Below are 19,338 nucleotides of genomic sequence, written 5' to 3'. Positions count from 1 at the left end.
AATCTGCTTTTCCTGGTTGCCTCCTTGTGGTAACCAGTTATTGTTCTACTGACCTCTATATTTTCTATAAAATTGGTAGGCTTGATCAAATTTAGATTTGACTCTTGGAGGAAAGGGAGCAAAAATCTATATATATAAAAAGCCAGCAACCAGAACACCCTAACAACCAGAACGACCAGTCACTATGAGGCTCACTGCGGCCAGTGAATGGCCGATCTGGCCGGCCAACCACCCATGGCCCCTCCCCTAGGCCACTGGCCCTCAATCGGCCCACTACTCACAGACCCTCCCTATGTCCGGCCCCACCCAACCCCAATTGGGGACGGGGCCTGCCGGCCAATTGCCCTTGGCCCCTCCCCCCAGCCAGCCCAGCCCTGATTGGGGCGGGCCGGCTAGCTAACCTCCCACCGTCTCCTCCCCGCCGACAGGCCCAGCCCAGATCCACCCTGATTGGGGCCAGGCCGGGTGGACCCCACCGGTGCACGAATCGTGCACTGGGCCTCTAGTATTTCATAAGTGGAGTTACATCCTTCCATCAAGAGGCATATTCAGTCTGTTTGTCTCTCCTTTTGTGATGTCAGTGGTTTTTAATAGTCACTACACAGATACATTCATTCATTGGGGGCTACAAACGGTAATTTTCTATCACCCCTCCTTCACTTACTAAGCAATATGCTACTTCTATAAAGAAAAAATTCTCCCCTTCAACTGTGTGATTACCAGAAGGTAACTTTTTCATCTCATGGCACACATAAACTAATTATTAAAATTCTGTGGCACAGAATTCTGTATTTTTTGCTAACCTGACAAAAATAGGTATCATTTTTATTTATTCACACAAGATGGCTTCTGTTGTATTGGCAGTTGTTTTTAAATTTGGCAATCTGAGGGACAAGAGGTCAGTGCCTCTGACTGAATAGTCAGGTGTTGCATGTTTTAACAATTCTTGTGGAACACCGTTTGAAAATCACTGCCCTAAGGTATTAAAGTTCACAAAAAGAAGGCAGGATATATGCTTAATTGTCTTTATACTTCCCCTGTATTTACCAGCCTTCAAAGTTATCAGCATATTTCCATCATCCAAAAGTGATCCATGAGAATTTTGTTTAAAAGTTCCATTATAAAATTACAGACTCAGTCACATATGATATGTTTCAGGCCATTGCAGCTCTTATACCATTGATGCTCAACTGTCTTCTCTTTACCCAGAGGGAATCTCTTCAGGTTGGCAAATTGTCCCCTCTGGGAATTCGACCGGGGGACCGGGAGTTCGACTGCTCGCTATGATGTGCACGGACCACTAGGGGGTGGCGCAGAACATGGAAGGCATCAGTGACACGGTGCTGGCAGCGGGCAGCAGTGGAGGCACTGCTGGCCCCGATGGGCCCCGAGAGTGGGACCGTGGTGGGATGGTGGAGTTGAGGGGGAGGCGCCAGGCCATGGCGGGGTGCCAGGTGAGGCTGCAGGGCTGTGAGCCTGGGGGTGCGAGCTGGGGCCCGATCCCTGCAGACCACCCCGAGAGACCCCACCCATGCATGTATTCGTGCACCAGGCCTCTAGTATCAGCATAAGAGGTTGAAAGAAAAACATATTTAGGTCTGGTATTTTCATAAATCTGCAGTCTCTCCTCCCTTTCTCCACTTTTATATGACTCTTCTCTCTTTTGTCCTCTGTCTTTGTCTTACTGAATTTGGATTCTACTCCCAGGAGGCTTTTATCTGGAAGAAAGCCTCAGTTAGTTCATAGGTCTCAGATCACTTGTGGGTGAGAGGAGAGAGGACAATCAAGTCAAAAAAGAGAATCAACCTGGCCCAATGCACCTAAAGACATCCTCAAACTCAGAGAGCCTCACAGTCTTACAGAACGATAAGTGATGCTCCCTATGAGTATCACAAAAACATGAGGCTTTATGGAGCACAGAAAATAATTTTAAAAGATAAGAGAATGTGCATTATTCTTTATAAATATTTTCCTTCAAAATGCTAAACCAAAAGAAGTTAGAAAAACCTATGTGTATGGGAGACTGAAAGCCTCAAGGTTATGGACAAGATGCTGGGCCAGCGTGACTCGGTGGTTGAGCGTCGACCTATGAACCAGAAGCTCATGGTTCAATTCCTGGTAGGGGCAAGTGCCCAGGTTGTGGGTTCAATCCCCAGTGTGGGGCATGCAAAAGGCAGCCAATCAATGATTCTCTGTCATCACTGATGTTTCTGTCTCTCTCTCCCTCTCCCTTCCTCTCTGAAATCAAAAGAATACATATTTTTAAAAAAGATTATGGACGAGATTTCCTACAGCAATATCCTATTATGTCACGACAGGAAGTATTTTATTACCTTCCGGGGCTTCAAGGATCTTCTTATTCTGCTCACACCACCCAATGGGGTAAAGGTCAGCCTTCCTGATGTCACACCAGAAGTCCGCTCTCCGGTCCTCTCCATAGCCATCGTAGCGGAGGAGGAGCAGCTGCTCACAGGTGGTAATGATGGTGGCAACCCAGTAGATTTCAGGATCTTTTTTCACAATCACCTCCAGTTTCATCCCAGGAGCAAATCCATTTTGCAAACGTGTGTCCACCTGAACAGGGAAATGTTATTAACTACCAGGCAAGTATCTCAAATGAGTATTTCTTTGGCTGACATTCTTTTTAAGACTTAGAATTCTGAAGTACTAAATGCAATCAAATCCTCTCAAAGGAAACCCGAAAAATTCCAATTCTAACTCATAGGAATGACCCAAACAAAGCAGGGAACAGCAATGCTGTCCTGTTCCATCTCAGTGGAACTCAGTATTTTCACCACCATCAGTCTATTATGATCACAGAAATGTTTTCTAGTAAATAAATACATCACTAACTGTTTACCATTTTAACAGCTTAATATTTGACATGTTAAGCTGTCAGGAGTGATTTCTAGGTCATTCAAGAGAAAATTTATGACTCTAGAAAAGAGATGGGATAAAAATAAACTATAATAATAAAAAATTAGTATGTCATGTACCATATGTAGGGAGCTATACCTCCCAGTTAACCTGGGAAACACTCTACGTTCACACTTGTCCTTGAATAATAATTAAAAATGCCCCTTTCTCTCTCAAAAGTGTCCTAATTTAGATGAAAAATTATATGGTCACAAAGGTATGGGTTAGCAATTTTAGGACTACTGCATGTGTACACTAAGATTAAAGAAATCAATATATTGTAGGATGAGAGACAGGTTCCTGATGTGGTAGAAAGAAGTGAAAATAAGGAAGGGGGAAGAAGAGAATGAATCTTGTGGTGCTGAATTGGAATCAAGGTATCAGAATGAGGTCATGATTATAGACATACAGAAAGACAAATAGAAAGAAATGCAGAAAAAAGTATAGATGTCTATGTATGTATGTGTTAACATAGATATATCGCCTAGCTCTGTGAACTGACAGACAATAGAAGTAATGATACTCAGTGGCAATAGCAAACTTAGTTTTTAAAATATTGATTTCTAAATAGTATCCTCCAATAAAAAAGAACAAAGGCTCCAAGGAGAAATAATTGATCCAAATTCCGGGGTAAGGAAAACACAGTAGGAGCCTGTAATATCTTGTGATGCCAAAAAGTATGGAAATGCTCCAAAAATGATGGGGGCATTTGGAAAGAACATGAGAGCCAATTAAAAGTATCTTCCAATGGACACATGTGGGACAATTTGAGCAATAAAATAAATGAGGTTAGTAGGTTATAACCCAACGATTTACATGGATATCCATGAGCTCACACTGTTAAAAATAATTAACAGAGAAGAGGGGACAGAAATTCCTTAGAGTAGACCAATTAATAAAAATAGGGGGAAATGATGGAAATAGAAAATCAACTTTAGACAAACACCACAGAAGTAAACACTGCGGGCAAGAATCATGAGTCAGTGCTAATATTACTATGATGACTATGATATTTACATAATCTCAAAGGTTCTTCCTGCAAGATTCTTATTAACTACAAAGGGGAAAACAGTAACATTACAATGAAGAAATCTGGCAAAAACTACCCTAACTAAGTGATCAAAGTTAACATAACCAGTCTGAAAACATCAATATCATACACCCTTGATATCATAAAACAAAAAAAGCACAAAATCATTTTTTATGCCAAATCTGCATAAACTCGAACTAAGCATGAGAAAAACAAAACCTAAATTGTGGAATCTATACAAATAAAAGGGTAATATGCTAATTAGACAGGAGACCTTCCGGGAGACCTTCCAGACATCTTTCCAGACAAAGCCATGGTGGCGGGGCTGAGGCAGAGGCAGTTAGGGGCTATCAGGCCAGGAGGGGAGGGCAGTTGGGGGTGATCAGGCTGGCAGTGGGGGACAGTTGGGGGCAATCAGGCTGGCAGGGGAGGCAGTTGGGGGTGAGCAGGCCGGCATTGGGGGCAGAAGGGGGCGAGCAGGCAGGCAGAGGGGGGAAGTTGGGGGTGAGCAGGCCAGCAGGGGGGGGGTAGTTGGGGGTGAGCAGACCAGCAGGCAGAGTGGTTAGGGGTGATCAGGCAGGCAGGCAGGTGAGCAGTTAGGAGCCAGCGGTCCTGGATTGTGAGAGGGATGTCCGACTGCCCCACCGAGATCGGGCAGTCGGACATCCCCCGAGGGGTCCCAGATTGGAGAGGGTGCAGGCTGGGCTGAGGGACATCCCCCCGCCATGCACAAATTTCGTGCACTGGGCCACTAGTATTCTATAAAATAACTGATAAGTAATTTGCTCTTCAAAAGCCATGAAAGACAAAGTGTACTGAAGGAGACTATGGAGCTCTGACCACTACTAGTAAATGCAACACGGTAATAACAACCTCTGGAAAGGAGAGAGCCAGAGATGGAAAGTCCCACATTATGTGTAAAAATCCTCCCCTAACCCCACTGGACTCTTGAAAGGTAATCACTATCCTGAATTATAACACTACTAGAGGTCCAGTGCACGGATTCGTGCACCAGTGGGGTCCCATGGCCTGGCCTGGCCTGCAGGACCAGGCTGAAGCCAGCTTTCCATCATCCCCTAAGGGGTCCAAGATTGCAAGAGGGTGCATACCAGGCTGAGGGACCCCATCGGTGCACAATCAGGGCTGGGAAGGGATGCAGGAGGTTGGCCAGCCAGGGAGGGACCACAGCAGGGCTCCAGGGCATATCCAGCCCATCTCGCTCAGACCCGATGGGCCGGACCCCAGAAGCAAGCTCACCTACTGGTCGGAGTGTATTCCCCCTGGTGGTCAGTGCACGTCATAGCGAGCGGTTGAGCAGCCTTAGCATGTCATTAGCATATTACGCTTTGATTGGTTGAACAGTCGACTGGTCCACCAGACGACCGGACACTTAGCATATTAGGCTTTTATTATATAGGACTAGAGGCTCGGTGCACGAAATTCATGCACTGGGGGGGGGGGGGTGTCCCTCAGCCCAGCCTGCACCCTCTCCAATCTGGGACATCCCTCTCACAATCCAGGACTGCTGGCTCCCAACTGCTCGCATGCCTGCTTGCCTGACTGCCCCTAACCATTTCTGCCTGCCAGCCTGATCACCCCCCTAACCACTCCCCTGCCAGCCCAATCACCCCCAACTACCCTCCCCTGCAGGCCTGGTCGCCCCCAACTGCCCTCCCCTGCAGGCCTGGTTGCCCCTAACTGCCCTCCCCTGCAGGCCTGGTCACCCCCAACTGCCCTCCCCTGCCAGCCCAGTCACCCCTAACTGCCCTCCCCTGCAGGCCTGGTCGCCCCCAACTGCCCTCCCCTGCAGACCCGGTCGCCCCCAACTGCCCTCCCCTGCACGCCTGGTCACCCCGAACTGCCCTCCTCTGCAGGCCATCTTGTGGTGGCCATCTTTGGCTACTTGGGGGCAGCCATCTTTGTGTGTTGGAGTGATGGTCAATTTGCATACTGATCATGACTAATTAGCATATCTGGTCATGACTGTTAGGGTGTCATGACCAATTTGCATTTTACCCTTTTATTAGTATAGATGATTTGAAGTTTCTTTGCAAATTTTTGTTACATTTAACTATTAGCCATTTAACTTTTTTAAAAATGTTATTGTAAATAACATCTTTCATTTTTGTTTGTTGCTGGTATATAGGAATAGATTTTTTTATGCTATCCTGTATTAAATAATCTGCTGAAATTACTCATTAATTATTATGTCTTAAAATTATTTTATTTATCTGCAAAAATAACATTTTTTTCCTTTCCTTCCTAATCATACATTTTACTGTGTTTTTTTAACCTAACTGTATTGGCTAGAACCTCTATAACAGTATCAAACAAAAGTCATGCTAATCAGTATCTTTGTCTTGCTCCATATTAAAAAGAAAGCATGCATTCATTATATTACCATTAATAAAATTTCCTGTAAATTTTTTGGGGGTAGAGATCCTTTATTAAAGTTTAAAAAAATTCCCATCTACAGTTTGCTAAAAATTTATCATAATGGGTATGAAATTTTATTAATAATTTTTCTTTATATAATGACATGATAATGTGATTTTTCTCCTTTATTCTGCTACTATTATTATGCTGGATGATTTTTAAGTGTTAAACTATCTTGCATTCCTGGAAAAATCAACTTGTTATTAATGTATTATTCTTTCTAAATACAGCTACATTCAGTTTGCTATTATTTTGTATGCAAATATTTACGCATCAGTCTTCATGAGTGACACTGCTCTGTAATTTTCCTTTCCTAAAATACTCATGTTAGGTTTGATATCAAGGTTATGCTGATCTCTAAAGAAACTGGTACCCTACAATCAATAATGGATAGAACCACCAGACAGAAAGGAAACAGAAGACTTGAACAAGACTATAAACCAATGAGAACTAACAGACATGAACAGAACACCCCACTCAGCAACAGCAGAATATACATTCTTCTCATGTTCTCTAGGACAGACCATAATGTTAGGCCACAAAACAAGTCTCAAATTTAAAAAGACTGAAATCATGAAAAGTATCTTTTCTGATCAAAATGGAATAAAACTGAAATGTAGTAACAGAAGGAAAACTAGGAAATTCACAAATATTTGGAGAATACTCTTAAAACAACTAATATGGGGGCTATCTCCCTTAACCACAAGGGGTATGTTCCAAGACCCCCAGTGAATGCCTGAATCCCTGGACAGTACCAAACCCCATATACCTATCTGTTTTTTCCTATAGATACATATCTATAATAAAGTTTAACTTATAAATGAGGCACAGTAAGAGGTTAGCAACAATACTAAAATAGAACAATTATAACAATATACTGTATAAGTTACCTGAATGCAGCATTATTAAGTAAAATAAGGGTTACTTGAACACAAGCACTGCAATACCCTGACAACCAAGTCGGCTACTAAGTGACTACCAGGCAGGTGGCGTTAAATTGGGCTGTTAGGGTATAAAACTGTGCTGCACAGGCCACCCACGTGACTGACTGGATGTCATTACTACATTTCTGCTCAACATAATAGAAAACAACAGTGTTACTGAAATTACTTTCAATAAGCAAACCAATAGTCATAAAATGTTATAATGTAAAGTACAAGAAATAACATTATCTTCAGCTTATAAAAAGATTGTTTGACAAAAATAAAGGAATATTCATGACCAGTCAAAAAAAACAATTCCTGCACTAAGTGGCGGAAAGTACACAAAACCAAAAATAATTTTAAGAGTATATCAAGTTTTCTTAATCAGGGGGAGAAAACAGGAAAAGGCATTCAAGTTCTTTCAAGAGCCCCAACTTAAAACAACTCCAAACTGTCTAATGATGGCATAGTAAGTCAAAGAAAACAAATGTAAACAGTGAAGCAACGCAGTTGCTGCTCACGTGTTTAAAAGATCCATAGGGAACTGCTGTGGACCCCGTCTCTTCCAGATAATCTTCCCAGCTTAATTCCACTTCTTCCACACCAGACCCAGCATCTGGAATTAAAGACAAAATAAAACAAATAAAAAACAGGTGAACCCCAATTAAAGAAAACTCAAGGTGCAAAAACATAAATTTAGTAGTAAACCTAACTTACAATTGACTTCACAAGTTAACTGGCTTTATGGTAGGCTCCCTTGGTGCACTGGCCGTCAATGAACCTCAACAGCACGGAGTGTGACATGCTGTCTCCTGTTGGGACCCATCCAGGCTTCACCCGAATGGATCACATGACGCTGGTGAGAGTGTAACTATTACAACCACTTTGGATTGTACTTAGTACCTAACACCAAGTATTTGAGATACTTAACAGGTAGGCATTTCCAACTTGAATTTTTAATCTGATTTCTTCCTTAGTACTCTCCAACTAAGTAAAACATACCCTCGTCGATATTTTGGCTCAATCCAAAAAATGTGATATTATCCTTGCTTTCCTCTCTTTCTTTCTCATCTAACATCCCACATCCAAACTATCAGAAAATTCTCTAGGTATCACCTTTAAAATATATCCCAAACCTAATCACATCTCACCATTCCTATTGTTCTCTCTCGTCCAAGGCCTACCCTTGACATCACTCACTTTTTAATCACATTGATGAAAATTCTAAAATCTTTGAGAGATTGCAAAGTCGGTGCATGATCTGACCCTCTTACAACCTACCCTGCCTCTTCATTCCCAACCAGCCTCGTTTGCTCACTGCACTCAAGTGACACTGAGTTTATTCTTTTTTTAATCTAATCATGTTCTTTCCTCAAAGCCTCTGCATTTGCTATTTCCGCAGCCCCAAGACTGATCTCCCAGTGTCATTCACACCTTCACTGCATTCAAACCTCTACTCAGTTGTCTCCAAAAAGGCCTTCCAAGCAGTGCCCACAGTAGAAAACTCCCAGGCTCTGCTTTCTGATCTTCAAGGCATTCATTCCTGCTGGACAGTACACCATGTCTTTTATCTCCCCCTTTAGAAAACAAGCTCTATGGAGACAGGAACTTTGTGTCCCCACTGCCCGTAACAATGCCTGGCACTAGTAAGTTTGCAATGAACAGTGCTGCCTTTGGGGATGGAGAGGAGAAAACATGATTAGAAGAGAAGTACTAAAAAGTACTAAAGAGGCATAAACTGGGTTGTGCCTACCTAGTACTTATGTACTTTTAAAAATGAAAACAGCCCTAGCCAATTTGGCTCAGTGGATAGAGCAGTGGCCTGCAGACCAAGAGTCCCGGGTTTGATTCCGGTCAAGGGCATGTATACAGGGTTGCAGGTTCGCGACCTGCTCTGATTCCGGCAAATACAAAAGGCAACCAATCAATGTGTCTCTCTCACATCAATCAGTCTCTCTCTCTCTCCTCTCTCTCTTTCTCTCTCTCTCTCTCTTCCCCCCCCCCCCTCCTTTCCACTCTTCTCTCTGAAAAGCAATAGAAAAAATATCCTCAGGTGAGGATTAACAACAAAAAGCAGAAAATACATGTTGGCAAGGAAGTGAGAAATTAGAATCTTGTGCACTGCTGGTGTTGGAATGTAAAATGGTATAGCCACTGTGGAAAACTATATGGTGGTTTCTCAAAAATTAAAAATACAATTACCATAGGGTCCACCAATTCTACTTCTGGGTATATATCCAAAAGGAGTGAAAGCAGAATCAAACAGACATCTGTACACAAATGTTCATAGCAGCAATATTCACAATACCCAAGTATCCATCGACAGAAGAAGAAATTAAAATGTGATACATCCATCCAATGGAGTATTATTCAGTCTTTTAAAAAAAGAAGGAATTCTGACTATAATACAACATGGATGAACCTAGAGGACATTATGCTAAGTGAAATAAGCCACCTGCGAAAGGATAAATACTGTATGGTTCCACTTACACAAGGTAGCCAGAATAGTCAAATTCACCAGAGGCAGAAGAAAAACGGTAGTTTCCAAAACTGTGGGGCAACGAGAATGGGGAGTTTGTGTTTAACGAGTATAGAGCTTCAGTTTGAGAAAATGAAAAATGTTGTATGGATAGACTGTGGTAATGAGTGCACAACAGTATGAATGTACTTAATGCCACTGAACAGTACACTCTTTCAAAAATGGTTAAAATTGTAAACTGTGTACAATGGATATTTTACACAATAAAACAATGGAAACAAATGTAAGACAATGTCAACATTCATTAATTCTTCAGGGTAAGCTATGTGGGTGTTCTTACATTGTTTCCCATTCATTTTTATGTATTTGCAATTTTTCACTAGAAATATAACAAGCCAACAAAGACCACATTGGAAATCTCCTAGAAGTATGGGCCAGTAGAAAGTCAATTTTCATTACTAAAACATAGCATGGCTGAACACTCATGGTGCTTAACAAGGACCCTAGTCCCTGAAACAGCATGCTACCTTAAAAATAAAAATAAACAACAACAATAAAAATAATGAGCTAAGGAACTAAAGTTTCTCATACATTAAAAACTATTAAAAAACAGAGAAGAAACAGGTTAATGACTGGATAGAAAAATGAGCAAAATACAGGAAAAGAAAATTTATAAAAAAGAAATTCAAAGGTCCTGAAACATATGGAAAGATATGCAAATCGACTCACTTTTAAGAGAAATGCAAATTAAAACTGCACTGAAATATCACATTGGAAAAAATTCCGAAGTTTGACAACATACTCTATGGTGAGGCTATAGTTAAGCAGGTAAAGCATAATGACACAGCCTAGTGAAAGAAAACTTGGCAATATCTAGCAAAATGATATATGTATTTACCTTTTGATCCAGCAATCCCACTTCTAGGAATCTATTCCAAAGATATGCTGGCAAAATACAAAAAGACGTATGTACAAAGCTATTCACTACAGCACTACTTATGAATCAAGACTGCAAAGACCTAATGTCCATCAATAAGGAACTGGCTGAACGATCTATGGTTTATACATCCAGCACTATACAACTGTAAAAAGGAATGAGAACAATTTCTACGTACTGATGTGGGATGCTTTCCAGTATATATTCAGTGAAACTGGAAACTACAAATCAGTTTTTATTGTATCTCTACTTCTGTGTATGGTGAGAGAGGTATAGAAATAAACATATCTGTACGTACACCTATTTGTTTATTTTTAATTTTCTTGTTAATCCACACTGGAGGACATTTTCCCACTAATTTTTAGAGAGAGTGGAAGGGAGGGGAGAGACAGAGAGAGAAACATCGATATGAGAGAGACACATAGACTGTTTGCCTCCAGCATGCACCCCAACCAGACCAAAGCCGGGGACTGAGCCTGCAGCTGAGGTACATGCCCTTGACCGGGATAGAACCCGGGATCCTTCAGTCAGTGGGCTGACGCTCTATCCACTGAGCCAAACCAGCTATGGCTGTTTATATTTTTAATGAACAGTAGAAATAAATAAGAAAATAGTATCAGAAGAACAATGGAAAAACTAAAAATATTTAAAAATATTTTCCTTCTCCTCGAGTTTTCTAAATTATGTTTGAAAGTTGAACAAAAATTTTAATATCTGATATGGTTCTCAAAATATGAAGAGGAAATATTTATGATAATTATATTACACGGTAAAGACATAAAATAGGTAAAGGGTTCTACATGTGACTCAAACCAATAAAATGATGATACCAACAGACTGCTAAGTTATGTACATAAAATGTAATACCTAGAGCAACCACTAAAAAGCTATACAAAAAGATACACTAAAAAACACTACAGACAAATCTAAATGGAATTCTAAAAAAAAATATTCAAGTAAACCCACAGGAAGGCAGAGGGTAGAAGACAAAAATAATCCCAGAAAACAGATGAACAAAAATAGCACACTTGAGCCCTAACTTACCAATAATTACATTAAATGTATAAGGTCTAAATACACAATAATTATAAGACTGAAATTTAAAAAAAGATTATGTGCTGTTATAAGAAACTTCAAATTTAATGATATATAGGCAGATTGAAGGTATAAGAATGAAAAAGAATACCATGTAAATAAACATTAATCAAAAGGAAGCAGAAATAAGTAAATCCATACAGACAGAAAAGGAGACTAATGGTGGTTGCCAGAGGCTGAGTGGGGCAAGAAACAATTGCTAACTGTTTCTTTTAGGGGGTGATGAAAATGTTTAGAAATACTAGTGATGGTCACAAAACTTTGTGAATATGCTGAAAGCCACTGAACCTGTACACCTCTATAAGGGCATAATTATACCTCAAAAAAAGAAAAATACCTCAATAAGTTGGTTTTTTTTTTAAGCTCAATGTTTAAAGAAATAATTATTAATTAAAAAGCAGACATATAGCCCTGGCTGGTGAGAACATCATCCCGCACATCAAAGGGTCTCAGGTTCAATTCCTGGTCAAGGGCACAACTTGGTTGTGGGTTTGATCCCCAGCCCTAGTCGGTAGGGGCTTGTGTGGAGGCAACCAATTAATGTATCTCTCTCTCTTTTCTCCCACCCTCTACTCTTTCTAAAGAGTAATGAAAAATATCCTCAGGTGAGGATAGAAAAAAACAACAGAAGGCCCTAGCTGGTTTGGCTCAATAGGTAGAGCATCTTCCTGCAGACTGAAGGTCCCAGGTTCGATTCCAGTCAAGGGCACATGCCCCGGTTGCAGGCTCAATCCCCAGTAGGGTGCGTGCAGGAGGCAGCCAGTCAATGATTCTGTCTCATCATTGATGTTTCTATCTTCCTCTCCTTCTCCCTTCCTCTCTGAAATCAATAAAAATATATATTTAAAAAAACAAAAGGCAGATAACCATAAACGAACCAAATAAATGGAGACCCTGTGCTGAAAAGGATACAGCACATGTTCAACATCACTAGCCACTAGGAAAATGCAAATTAAGATCAGGATAAGCTGTCACTATTAGATGCCCTCAGAGTTAAATAAAAAATAGTGACAATAGCAAATGATAGTGAGAATGAGAAGAAACTAAATCTCTCATACATGGATGGTGAGAATGTAAAATAGTATAATCATCCTGAAAATAGTTTGGCAGTTCTTTATTAAACGTATGATCCAGCAATTGTGTTCCTAGACATGTACCCCAGAAAAATGAAATCTGATGTATACATTATTGCACAAGCAGCTTTATTTTTACTTTTTTAAAATATATTTTATTGATTTTTCACAGAGAGGAAGGGAGAGGGGATAGAGAGTTAGAAACATCGATGAGAGAGAGACATCGATCAGCTGCTTCCTGCACACCTCCTTCTGGGGATGTGATCGCAACCCAGGTACATGCCCTTGACGGGAGTCGAACCCGGGACCCTTCAGTCACAGGCCAACGTTCTATCCACTAAGCCAAACCAGTTAGGGCGCAGCTTATTTTTAGTAGCCCAAAACTGGAAGCAACCAAAACGTACAACAGTAGATGAATAGTTAACCAAACTGTAGTATATCCATGGAACACTGCTTAGCAATAAAAGGAAACAAACTATTGATATGTGCAAAAATTTGGATGGATCTCAAGGGCATTATTTTGAGTGATGAAAGCAACCTCAAAAAATCACATACTATGTGGTTCTGTATGTGAACATTCCTGAAATGACAAAATTATAGAGATAGAGAACAGACTAACGGTTGCCTGACTTAGGGAAGGCTGGGGGAAGGAAAGTAGGTGTAAGTATGAAGGGGCAGAATAGGGTGCTCTTTGTGGTGATGGAGTAGCTCTGTATCTTGACTGAGGTGGTGGTTACAGGAACCTATCCTATATAATAAAAGGCTAATATGCAAATCGACTGAACGGCAGAATGATCAGTTGTTATGATGCGCAATGACCACCAGGGGACAGACACTCAACTCAGAGGCTGCCCCCTGGTGGTCAGTGCACTCCTCAGGGGGAGCACTGCTCAGCCAGAAGCTGGCTCACGGCTGGCGAGGGCAGCGGCGGTGGCGGGAGCCTCTCTTGCCTCTGTGGCAGCACTCAGGATGTCCGTCAGTCGGACATCTCCCGAGGGCCCTGGACTGCGAGAGGGCGCAGGCTGAGCTGAGGGACCACCCCCCCCCCCCCGCCCCCAACAAGTGCACGGATTTCATGCACCAGGCTTCTAGTATGTGATAAAATGACAGAAAACTACATACACTTTTAAATATGTCAATCCTGGCTTTTACACTATACTATACTTATATGCGATTTAACTAATGGTAGAAACTGGTGATGGATACCGGGACCTGTCAGTATTATCTTTGCTACTTCTTATGAATATATAATATTTCAAAATAATTCAAAAGTAACTATCAAAATTAAAAATGTTGTTTTTTCCAAACAGAAGTCTATTTATAAAATTTAGTTTTTCAGGAAACATTGTGAGTGTCCCCTAGTGCCAGACTCTTCCAGGTACAGAGAAAGACAACTCATATCCTCAACCAGCTCTCTCTTTAGTGTCAGAAGGTAAGTCAGACCATGTCACCCAGGAAGGTAATATTATTCTGGACTCTGAGGAATGAATTCTGCTCACCAAAACCAATACCTGCATCAGGCTGCTGCTCCCCGTTCATGTCCGCAGCACACGGACGATCTCCTTCCCATACAGAGGGCCTTACAGTTCTGCTATGATCTGAAGACTACTTGAAGGCCTCAAGCATCCGTCAATGGGCATCCAAGGGTCCAAATAAAGGAAAGTGCTAAAAATAAAAAAAGAACATATAAATAGCCTGAAGCCCAAGTGTGTGTACTCATTCATAAGACGTGGCACTCCAGGGACAGAGGGGGAGCAGAACCCGCAAGAAAAAAAAAAGACATGGCACTCCAGTGGGTTGAGAGGGCAGATAAAACAAAAACACACTGGCAGAATAGATGAGATTAGAGAAAATATCAATACCTTTTCTAATTTTTTTTTTAACACATTTCATTGATTTTTTACAGAGAGGAAGGGAGAGAGATAGAGAGTTAGAAACATCGATGAGAGAGAAACATCGATCAGCTGCCTCCTGCACATCTCCCGCTGGGGATGTGCCCGCAACACAGGCACACGCCCTTGACCGGAATCGAACCTGGGACCCTTCAGTCTGCAGGCCGACGCTCTATCCACTGAGCCAAACCGGTTTCGGCACCTTTTCTAATTTTGAAGACTGTGTGTGTGTGTGTGTGTGTGTGTGTGTGTGTGTGTGTGTGTAGAGAGCATGCTATCAAGATCCTGATATCTAAAAATCACAAAAGATTAACATATATTTGAATCACTACTCTTTAAACTTAGATTATAATACTTAGCTCCATAATTCCTACCCATAAAAACTCTAACTCTTACTGAATTTATGGGGTGGAGGGTTATCTTTCAAGGTTCTGTCTTACTGAATGAATGATACTTAAGATACAGTATATTACCTTATTCAGTTTTCTATTCCACTTACCTAAAATATTATGCAGAACCAAAAAGTATCAACTATATTAGTTTACAATTATACTTATAAAAGAGAACCCCTCCAAAATAAGCTCTGAACCCATTTATTCTTTTTAAAAGTTTTATTGGAATATAATTCACATATAAAACCACTTTAAGTATACAATTCAATCATTTTTAGTAAATTAGCAGTTGTGTAACCATCACTAGAATCCAATGTTAGAATATTTCCATCACTCTGTGTTCACTGTTTACGTGGCTATGTGACTTAACAAGTGACTTGACTTATTTGTGCCAATGGCATCATTTATGAAAGGAAAAAAACTGTACCTGCTTAACTGGACAGAAGAGCACTTAGCACAGAGCTGGCTACACAGCAAACACTGAGTTAACTATTCAAGTGACACTGGCACTAATTTAGTGCATCATCTCTACAGACAGTATAAAGTCTTAACACTTCATCATGGGTTTGATATAACAAAGCTAGTACTAAGTAAATACCTGTAGGTTCGCTATGCTTTGAAGATGTCATCCACTGCTTATATTCATAAACTCTTAAAATGTGCCAGCATATTTTGTACAGAGAACCAAACAGTACAAAATAATAACAACAGCAACAACAAATTAAGTTTCAAAGCCAAAAAGATATGATTTGGGAGAAATGCAGGTCTTATGTAGTTGAAAAGCGAACACTGTGATATTCTTTCTCTTTTTTTAAAAAAGCAGAGAAGAAACTTTATTCTATTTTTTATTTAATTGTTTTCCATCATCATTTATCCCCCCCATACCCTCTTCTACCTTCCCCAAACCCCTCTCCCTCCCACAATCACCACCCTGTTGTCCATGTCCATGAGTTCTTTTTTGCTCCATCTGACATTACTTAATTTTAACCAAGGACAATCAATCAGCTCGTGGTGTTAATAGGATCATGAGAAATAAACTGATGAAGCATTTTGCTGTGGAACATCTGTTAGCTCTCTCTCTTTATTGCTAGTCTGCTATCTTCTTACGTAGTGATGGAGGGAAAAAAGCCATAAAATATGGCTTAGAGTATGGACATGTAATTCACCTTTCATTTTTTTCCCTTTTATTCCATCTATTTCCAATTCATGTTAAATTGTTTTACGCTCTTGCCCTAGCCAGCTTGGCAGAGTAGATAGAGCGCCAGCCTGCGGACTCAAGCATCCCAGGTTCGATTCCGGTCAAGGGCATGTACCTTGGTTGCGGGCACATCCCCATTGGGGAGTGTGCAGGAGGCAGCTGATCGATGTTTCTCTCTCATCAATGTTTCTAACTCTCTATCCCTCTTTCTTCCTCTCTGTAAAAAATTAATAAAATATATTTTAAAAATTGTTTTATGCTCTTTATTTTATTGTTGAGTTTGGTAGTATAATTCCTTTTGTGGTGACCAGAATACATCAAAAGTTATTTATTTAAATAACTTTTCATGAACTAACTGATCTGGACCTTGCTCATCTTATTTAGAATATTTCAGTAAACTGAACAGATGCCTATACATTAAAGGGGATGCTGATAGGACTTGAAGCCAGAATGAGCCATACTAAAATCTGAACAATTCAGTCATTTTTAGTAAATTTGCAGTTGTGTAACCATCACTAGAATCCAATGTTAGAATATTTCCATCACTCTGTGTTCATCGTTTACTTGGCTATGTGACTTAACAAGTGACTTGACTTATTTGTGCCAATGGCATCATTTATGAAATGTAAATGTATTCTTCTAAGAAATACAAATAAAAATGTAAAAGCAAAGTGTACAAAACAAGCTTTGATTACACACACATACACACACACACACACACACACACACACACACACAAAACCCAGGTAGAATAACATCAAACTGAATTCACTATTTCATTTTTAGTGATGCAGCAAATAAAACCTCCACGGAATAATTAACCTTTTAACAGATTTTTTAAAAGATCTAAAGCCATCTGAACAACATCTAGTCCACACATGCAATCCACACTCTAAGCCTGTACTACCTTTAGTGTTAATGAACTTTGTGTCCAAGGCCAAAATGAAACAGTAGGAATATATGAAAAGTTACAATAATGCCAGAGACATCATTCTGTAGGATGATTCCTGAGCCAAATGATCTGACATGTCCGACAAATAACTTTTAAAGCACTTAGGAAGGACAGGAAGTCAGTGTGGCTCTAAAGACATATGTATCCAGTATGTATGGTGGTTGCAACAAAATACTTTAATTCAATACACATTTACCTGGCATTTAGATAGATAGATAGATAGATAGATAGATAGATAGATAGATAGATAGATAGTAAGTAAGTAATGGAAAATTCCCATTGAAATCTTTGAATTTACACTCCTATCCCCCTACTCAACAGATGAAGGTCCAATAATAATTTCAAATACACTCTTACATTTGGTAAGGCCAAACTTTCAGCAAATCAGATGCTCTATTTTTGGCAGATCTGCAGTTGACCCTAACCTTGACAGGAAGCTAGTGGTACAGTCACTGCATTTTTCATTTCCCAACAGCTATAGATTTCTGTTGACTTTTCACTCTCTACAAGTCAATCACCACTTCCTGATCTTGTATATGTCCTATGTGACAGATTATCTTAATTAAATGTTGTGCTTCCATCTGTCAAATGCCAAATAACTTACCTATTAGGCGTAGAGAACTATTGCTTCATTAGTTGTTTGTTGCTGTTGTTTATAATCTACTGCTACATGTCTAACTAGGGAGATAAAAATATAAGTCTGATAGCCCGCCAGTGTAGCTCAGTGGTTAAGCAAGAACCTATGAACCAGGAGGTCGAGGTTTGATTCCCAGTCGGGGCACATGCTCAGCTCGGGTTGCAGGCTCAATCCCCAGTGGGGAACATGCAGGAGGCAGCCGATCAATGATTCTCTCTCATCATTGATGTTTCTATCTCTCTCCCTCTTCCTTCCACTCTGAAATCAATAAAAATATACTCCCTCTGTCCCATAATAATAGTAGTAAGTGAATATTTAAATGGGAATTATTGGCGAATGCAGCTGTAAGTTATGTTGTAGCGCAAAATTGCGAAGCCTTCAATCAAAATCAATGTTTCATGACATCTGTCATTTGTTTTGACACATCTTTCAATTTTTAGGTTAATCTAATTATTACGAATTATAACTATTTTTCTAATTTCATCCTATGATCAAAATCAATTGTTTTATTTCAATTGAATATCAACCCATTGTAAAAGTAAGATGAAAAAAAGAGAGTTTTCAAGCAAAGATCGAGTTGCGACTGTCCAGTTCTTGATGCATCAAAAGAAAAAGGAAAAGTTGTAGAAAGGTGTAAAACAATTTAAGTGCAACAATTTAGCTGCAAAACAATTTAAGTGCAACAGAATGACCATATCAAGAATTTGGAAACGTGCTTCCGAAAATAATTGTCAAGGAGAATCTTATGCTAATGTGGACGTAAATGCAAAGATTATGGAGAAAAACTTGAAATACTTAGACATATTCCTCTTAGCAGAAGAGGCACCATATTAGCCTTTGATAATATTTCTCTCGAAATACTGGATAATACGTTTCTGTCACTTCAACAAGTTACGCTGGAAGCAATGAAGAACGATGGCTCCAATAACTTTAAGCTCACGCATATGGGGAAAGCAGTAACGAAATTACTGAAAAATCCAGAAACTATCTGAACACTCAAAATAAAAATTAGGGGTACTATTTTTAATTTATTGTTTAATTTAATCTAGTTTTTTGATAATAAATGTTGCGTTCTATATTTACTTTCTTTTGCTACTATTATTATGGGAAAATTACATTCATCAACTGCTACTATTATTATGGTACTGAGGGAGTATTAAAATATGAACACAGTGCGGTATTAGTACAAGAAAAGACAAGAATAAGGTTAAGAAGTAGATCCATTTACATAAGAGTATAGTCCAGTGATGGCAAACCTATGACACGCGTGTCAGAGGTGACATGCGAACTCATTTTTTTTGGTTGATTTTTCTTTGTTAAATGGCATTTAAATATATAAAATAAATATCAAAAATATAAGTTTTTGTTTTACTACGGT

At 39.9% G+C, this 19,338-nt stretch overlaps 1 protein-coding gene across 9 annotated transcripts in view; it reads right to left on the bottom strand.

The window, feature by feature from the left end:
* Positions 1-14,572, bottom strand: part of SFMBT1 (Scm like with four mbt domains 1) — a 54,311-nt gene extending 39,739 nt beyond the window's left edge. For 2 of the 9 annotated variants that reach the window (XM_059663292.1, XM_059663293.1), the window contains exons 1-3: positions 14,389-14,572; positions 7,827-7,921; positions 2,334-2,574 (exon numbers count right to left, since the gene is read on the bottom strand). In XM_059663292.1, the coding sequence (XP_059519275.1) occupies positions 2,334-2,574; positions 7,827-7,921; positions 14,389-14,428 (376 nt within the window). In that variant the 5' untranslated portion in view covers positions 14,429-14,572. Of the gene's footprint in view, positions 1-2,333; positions 2,575-7,826; positions 7,922-8,022; positions 8,162-8,739; positions 8,969-10,682; positions 10,730-14,388 lie in introns of those variants that run through there. The other 7 variants (XM_059663294.1, XM_059663295.1, XM_059663300.1 and 4 more) reach the window with 6 other exon arrangements.
* Positions 14,573-19,338: the final 4,766 nt, after the last annotated feature.

Source organism: Myotis daubentonii, chromosome 14 (genome assembly GCF_963259705.1).
Source record: "Myotis daubentonii chromosome 14, mMyoDau2.1, whole genome shotgun sequence".
Taxonomy (NCBI): Eukaryota; Metazoa; Chordata; class Mammalia; order Chiroptera; family Vespertilionidae; genus Myotis; species Myotis daubentonii.
The sequence above is the reverse complement of the archived record's forward strand: the minus strand, read 5'-3'. Positions and strand labels throughout refer to the sequence as shown.